This window comes from Planococcus citri, chromosome 2, assembly GCF_950023065.1.
Source record: "Planococcus citri chromosome 2, ihPlaCitr1.1, whole genome shotgun sequence".
In the NCBI taxonomy this organism is placed as follows: Eukaryota; Metazoa; Arthropoda; class Insecta; order Hemiptera; family Pseudococcidae; genus Planococcus; species Planococcus citri.
Window position 1 is genome coordinate 75,527,927 of NC_088678.1, and position 7,249 is coordinate 75,535,175.

Genomic DNA, 7,249 nt, shown 5'->3' on the forward strand with positions numbered 1-7,249 from the left:
GAAAAAACTGTCAATTTCAAAAATGCTGTAAGACATGCCAATTTTAATTTTTTTAAAAACTTTATGGGTTTATAGCCTATCAAAATGGATATTTTTGAGTACATAAAAATCATTGATTCCATTTTTCAAAAATAATTTGGTCTCTAACCTGCCCTGCTCATCACAGAAAAACTCATTGTTTTGGTATTTTTGAGGTAAAATTTCTTATTTAAAAAAACACGTTCAAAGGCATTTGGAAATATTCAAAAAAATTTCTTGCCTCAATCTTGCCTCACTTTAAAAAAATCTATGTTCGAAATTTCATGTTTTACACCACCCATCTCCTTTTGAGGGCTCGCACTTACGAATGCTAAAATCGACTTCAGCGACCCGGAACCCTTTGAAGGCTGAATAAAAGCAACGTACATTTCTGACATTTATTCAACTAAATTTCGCGTAATAATAACGGAGATGTTTTCATAACAAGAGAAAAACGGATAATAATTCAAAAAGTTACAAATTCGTTGAGGAAAATAACAACAAACGTCTAAACAAACGATAGCCGCGTATATCCGAAAACGTAAATAAACAGGAGCGTAAATACGCCGTAATTACGCGATCTACACGCGACGCAAATTTTACTTATTTTTATTTGATGCAAAATACTCGTTTACATCCCGCCGCCGTCGGCGCTGGTACCATCCGGCGTCGAAACTTCATCTACGTCGATGAGCGGTATCAGATTATGGACAGGGCGCTTCAAAACAGTGCCGTTACGGCAAATGACGTCGACGGAGCGCACTGTACCTTGACTATCTGGATACGTATGAATGATTCGGCCTAATGGCCACTGCAAAGGTGCGGTCTCCTCTTTGCTGAGGATTACAATGTCGTTAATCTCGAACTGACGAGTTGAAGCAGTCCATTTGACCCGTTTCTGCAGGGAGGTTAGGACTTCTGGCTTCCAACGTAGCCAAATAGCGTTGCGCAGTTGGGTTACAAGGTCCCAGCGCGTTCGGTAGTGGGAGACGTCGCTGTTGGATGTGTCATCTGAGACAGCTACGAGCGGACGTCCGATTAAAAAGTGCCCAGGTGTCAGGGCATCGAAGCTGGAGGCTGGATCGCGCAGTGGTACAATCGGACGCGAATTCATAATCGATTCGATGTGGCACAGAAGAGTACCAAATTCGTCGGTGGTGAGTGCTGTGTCACCAATCGTTTTGTACAGGTGATTCTTCATAATGCGTACGGCAGCTTCCCATAATCCGCCCATGTGCGGCGCAGCAGAGGGGTTGAAGCGCCATTCGATCGGAGCTGGCGATGAGAAATTTTGTATCTCGGTGGATTTGGCAAGTTCGTTGAACTTGTCATTCAATTCGTTGGCGGTGCCGGTGAAATTGGTGCCGTTATCCGAGTAGATGGTTAGCGGGCAGCCACGGCGTGCTGCAAAACGTTTCAATGCGGCGAGAAACGCCGCTGTTGTGAGGTCCAGGACCACCTCAAGGTGAACAGCTCGAGTGCTAAAGCATACGAACACGGCAACGTATGACTTCAGTTTGGTAGTGCTTCATGAGCGAATCTCTGATTTGCGATTGAATGGGCCGGCGTAGTCGACACCAACGATGGAAAATGGCGGTGATGGGCGAACTCTGTCAGCTGGCAAATCGGCCATCGGCGGATTTCGGTGAGCGTTTCGACGAAATCGTGCGCATTTGGCGCAGGTACGTATAACCTGCTGAATTTGAGCATTCAGGTTACCGATGAGCCAGTATCTGCGGCGTAGATAAGCGGTGATGAACTGAGGTCCGGTGTGTGCAAATCGGCGATGGCAATCTCGAATCAGCAAATGCGTGAATCGATGGTTTGCCGGAATGATTACCGGATGACGTTGATGGTATGGTAGGTCCGCACGTTCGATGCGGCCACCGACGCGTATAAGTCCCTTCTCGAGAAAGGGAGACAGTGACGTGAGTCGACTGCGACTTGGAAGCGGTCGCTTGGCGTTCAGCTTGTCAAATTCCTTTGGGTAGGTCTCGTGCTGAGCTTTCAGGGCCAATTCAAGTTCGGCGCGTCGATATTCAGCAGCAGAGAAACTTCCGCTCGGAGGCGGCGTTTTTCTGACTCGTGAGAGGAAGAAGTCCTTGATGTGGAGCCAAGCGGTGATGATACTCAGGACTTTACTGAGGTCCGAGTACTGGTTGATGACGTATCTGGCGAAATCTGCGTATTGGGGAGGTATTTCATCCAGTACTGTGTTCACATGAACATATACTAGCGTTGCCTGGAAAATCTCTTCTCCAAATTCGCGTGAGAGATGATTCGGTGGTATCTTCAACTCGTGAAGGAACTCTGGACCATGGAGCCAGAGATCAAAACGTGATTCGAGTTCGGTAAACGATTTTTGACGTGTGGCCAAGTCGGCTGGATTGATTTCGCCTGCAACATGTCGCCATTTTTCAGCTGGAAATGTGCGAATGATGTTCTTCACTCGGTTTGCGACGAATTGGGTCCAATGACCTGGTTCTTTGGCGAGGTACGCCAACACTATTGTCGAATCGGTGTAAGCGTAGCAGCGATCTCGGTTACAACCTAGGGTTGTAATAACTGGTTCGAAAAGTTTGGTCAGGAGTGCAGCAGCGCAGAGCTCCAACTCCGGAATCGTACGTGGTTGGCGTTGGGGCACAACGCGCGTTTTAGACGCGATCAGCCGCACAACTGGTGGCGCATTCTCCTTGAGAATGCGAGCGTAGATACAGGCAGCATATGCTTCCTTACTCACATCTGAAAACCCATGCAGCTCAAGATGAACGGATTCGGCATTTCCTACGTAGCGAGGAAACTGTAGGCTAGAGGATGCAGTGATATCGTTGAGAAAACGATTGAAACGCTGTTGGAAATCGGCGGAGACGTTTTCGTCCCAGTCTAGATTATCTGTCCACAGCTCTTGGATGAGAAGCTTGCCGGTGATTGCGAGAGGTGCGAGAAATCCCAACGGATCGAAGATACTGGATACCTTTGAGAGTGCGATACGTTTCTTTACGGTTTTTTCTGGAACTGTGACGTTGGCCAGAGATGGAAAACTGAAGAAGTCACCAGCTGAGTCCCATTCGACTCCAAGAGTGCGACCTACTGACGAGCCACAGAGAGGTGCGTGGTCTGCCAGCTCACCGGAGAAGCGCCATTTGCCTAGCTCCATGCCAGCAGTACGTAACAAAGCGACTAACTGGTCGATGAGGTTTTTCACAGCTTCCAACGAGTCGGCACCACTCAGTGTATCGTCGACGTATGTATTTTTACGCAGAACTGCCGCCGCCGCTGGAAATTCTGACTCGCCATCATCAGCAAGTTGAAAAATCGTTCGAATCGCGGAATGCGGCGCGGAGCTCGTTCCATAGGTAATGGTGTTCAGTTGGCAGTCGATTATCTCGCCATTTTCGTAGATAACGATGCGCTGAAGGTCACGGTCTTCGTCTGGTACCCACATCTGGCGGTACATTTTGATTATATCGGCGGTGAATGCGTATAAGAACATTCGGAAGCGGAGAAAGATAATGAATAGTGGCGCCTGCAACGTTGGGCCCACTAACAGTGTGTCGTTCAATGAGACGCCATTTGTCGTCTTCATTGAAGCATCGAATACAACTCGAATCTTCCCATTGTGGTAAACAGCGTGATGTGGGATGTAGTAGGTAATCTGGTTTGGTAGTGGAGGTGCGCAGCGCGTCAAATGACCAAGCGCTTCGTATTCGCGTAAGAATTCACGGTACTCTGCTGAAACGCAAGTGCGTTTCAGACGGTTGATGGCTAGCTGGCGCGATTCACCAAGAATCCTGTCGGATCGTCGTGGTAGCTTTACGATAAAACGGCCTGAGACTGGATCACGCTTATGTGTCTCAACGAATATTCGTTCACACTCGAGTTCGTCAACTGACCTGGTGTCCTTGACGCGCGGTGGCTCGTTGAGGCCTAAGAACTCTGTGATTGAGTCCACTTCTGGTTGCGTCAACTTCGCATGAAGGCAGCGCACACTCGGTTCAATCGATGACGTTGAGTATGGACCGGCGAGGAGCCATCCAAGCTGAGACGAGATGAGCGTTGGTCGATTCGGTTGCGTAATCATTGACGGTTGGAGGATTTGGTACAAATGATCAACTCCAATGAGTAGGTCAATGACCTTTGACTCGTGATATCGCGGATCAGCGAGATGGTAGCGTTGGGCAAAGGGAGGCGTAAACGATACTGATGGTAACGGATCGGTGATCGAATCTACCACTATTGCGTGTAGATTAACGGAGAATTCACCGTTGCGCGATGTAAGCTTGATAGTGGTAGTTGAGTTGGCTGAAGACCGCGCTCCACCAACGCCACTGATAACTACCGACGATTTATTGAGCTTCAAGTTCAATTTCTGCGCGATATCTTTTGTGAGTAAAGTAACGTGCGAAGCGCCATCAAGCAAAGCAGTTGCGTTGATATGATGGGTCGCAGAGGCGAGGCGGACACCAGCGGTACTCAATAATACTTCGCGGAGCTGTCGCTGCGTCACTGCTGATAGAAATGTCGCATTTGCGGACACTGACTGAGTCGGTTTCGGAGGTTCGGATGTCTGATTTGTAGTGCTAGGAGTACCGGAAGGTGGCGTAGGTGCCGCCGCCGAAGATGGAGGCGGTTGATGCGCATTATTGGACTCGAGCGGATGTAACAACGTGTGATGCGCTTTGCCGCACTGCTTGCATTTACTCGAGCGACACACCTTCGCCCAATGACCGCCACGGAAGCAATTAACGCATAGCTTCGCGTCGCGAACGCGCTGGTAGCGTTCTTGAATCGGTAGACGTTTGAAGGCGTCGCAGTGGTAGAGTGGATGAACCTGGTTACAACACGGACACATTCTGACGACTGAATCACCGCCGCCAACCATAGATTGCGCTGAAGACAGGTTCGATGATGCGGATTGTGTTACTAACGCAGTGGCGGCGCCACTCGTGCGTTGAGGATGTTGTCTAGTATTGGCTGCGGCGTTCTGCTTCGACGCGGTTACAAATACTGAGGAAACGACTCGAATACGGTTTTCTAGGAACTTGATCAGCTCACTGTACGAGTCTACGTCCGATTCGGCATTATCGACAGCTTGCTCGTTGTTGAGGGACGTCTCCCAGAGCTCACGGCTGCGCGAATCGAGTTTTGTAACGATGAGCTGGACGATAAGTTCGTTAGACAGGGCATCACGTTTGAAGCCCATGTTTTCGACGGCTCGAATACTGATCAACGCAGTATTGGCGAGTTTACGGAGCGATTCAGGATCGTTTTCTTTCACCTCACCCAGTTCGAAAAGTTTCTGGAGGTGAAGGCGAAGATTCAAGCGCTTGTTCTCGTATCGACGTTTTAGGATTTCGGTTACAACCGCATAACTACCAGCTTCGACGTGGATGTTCTGAACGAGGTCAGCTGACTCGCCAGTTAGACAGGACAGCAGATGCTCGTGACGGTGCAGGTCGTCTAAACGAGGGCTACGAACGCCACTCTGGAATCGTTGAAAGAAACTGGCCCAATCCTCGGACTTGTTCGAGAACTTGGGCAGATTCAACTTGGGTAACTGAACTGAATTATCGGCTGCGGAGCAACTACGGTATTCGGAGCCTTCGTTGCTCGGTTCGGGTGTAGCCTGCTCGAGAAGCGTTTCTAACTTTGATATGATTTCGAAGTACTTGGATTCGGCAGTTACAGCTGTAACTGCGCAATCTGACTCTGTGTCGTTACCTTCGGTGGTAAGAATATTGTTATTATAAGAAGCAAACAAACCAAATTGTTCTTCCAGGTGTCGGATACGTCGTCGGAGCTCGGGAGCAGATTTACTCGTTTGCGGATTGTCTGCCCAGGTACGGGTGTTGTCGAATACGATAATAACGTTGTCGCGTAGTTTACGGAGCTGCTCGATGGTGCGTCTATTCGCCATGATGTTGGAAAATAGCGTTACTGAAGTGTACCCACGGAGTGGATATTAGCGATCGGATGCGATATACTGGAGTACCCACGGAGTGGATATTACGAACGGATGCGATTTTCTGGAGTACCCACGGAGTGGATATTACGAACGGATACGATTTTCGAATTCCAACGTACGACGAACGTTGAAACGATTACGATTGCCAAGCGAACTGATGATTATCCAACATGGATATTACGGAAGTAGCGAATTACGAATTCGAAACGAATTAAAAAAGCTTACCCAAGATTGGATATTACCAAAGCATTGAAAACGGAACGATTATCTCACTTGAGATATTTCTGAATTTCAATCACGTCCTAGGGTCACCAAAATGAAGGCTGAATAAAAGCAACGTACATTTCTGACATTTATTCAACTAAATTTCGCGTAATAATAACGGAGATGTTTTCATAACAAGAGAAAAACGGATAATAATTCAAAAAGTTACAAATTCGTTGAGGAAAATAACAACAAACGTCTAAACAAACGATAGCCGCGTATATCCGAAAACGTAAATAAACAGGAGCGTAAATACGCCGTAATTACGCGATCTACACGCGACGCAAATTTTACTTATTTTTATTTGATGCAAAATACTCGTTTACACCCTTATTTCAGTGTATCTAACGGAATTTTTCAAGCGAAAAGTTACAATTTAACCCCCCCCCCCCTTCAACCACATGTTTCCAAAATTGTTAGTGTTATTCGGAGAACGTCGCGTCGCCTTTGAACACACTGGCGTGATATTTTTTAATTTTAAAGCATATCATAAACACCGAACGAAGCGAGGGAAAAAATTCTTCAAAATGTAAACCATTTCAAAAAATAATCAACTCAACAATATTACCTACCTATTATTTTTTATGTCAGAAGTCAATTTTAATGGCCTTAGCATGTTTTAAATTTAAACAGTAATTTTTTGTAAATTCCAATTTTGAAAAATAAAATGAAATTGGCCTCAGCGAAGCAAAAAGAGGTAAAAGTTTTTGAAAATTCGATAATTGAAAACTTGAATTTCACTATTTTTTAAGCGAGTAGTCGATTTTGCTAGTCTTTGATATTGTCTAAATTTACACAGTAACCATTTGGCTCGAGCAAAGTGAAGGCAAAAACATTCGAATGTTTATAATCCAAAAACTAAGTATTCAAGATCACTTTTTATGCAAAAAATTACTCTTTTGGCCATTTTTGCTAATTCTGAAAATTGAGTCAAAAATCTCACTTTCAAGAACTTACAATAATCGAAAAAGAAAAAAAAGTAGTGATGCCCGAGCGAAACAA

At 46.3% G+C, this 7,249-nt stretch overlaps 1 protein-coding gene across 1 annotated transcript; it reads right to left on the reverse strand.

Moving 5' to 3' along the window:
• Positions 1-649: 649 nt before the first annotated feature.
• Positions 650-5,935, reverse strand: LOC135834177 (uncharacterized). The gene is made up of 2 exons (XM_065348015.1): positions 1,570-5,935; positions 650-1,455 (listed from the first exon to the last, which is right to left on the reverse strand). The coding sequence occupies exons 1-2, from the start codon at positions 5,933-5,935 to the stop codon at positions 650-652; spliced, it is 5,172 nt and encodes a 1,723-aa protein (XP_065204087.1).
• Positions 5,936-7,249: the final 1,314 nt, after the last annotated feature.

Bases quoted from the DNA above. Each gene is read 5' to 3' on its own strand.
- LOC135834177 (XM_065348015.1), bottom strand. From the start codon at position 5,935: ATGGCGAATAGACGCACCATCGAGCAGCTCCGTAAACTACGCGACAAC. The intron at 1,456-1,569 runs GCAAATCAGAGA...ACCTCACAACAG, and splicing joins CTACGCCGGCCCATTCAATC to CGGCGTTTCTCGCCGCATTG.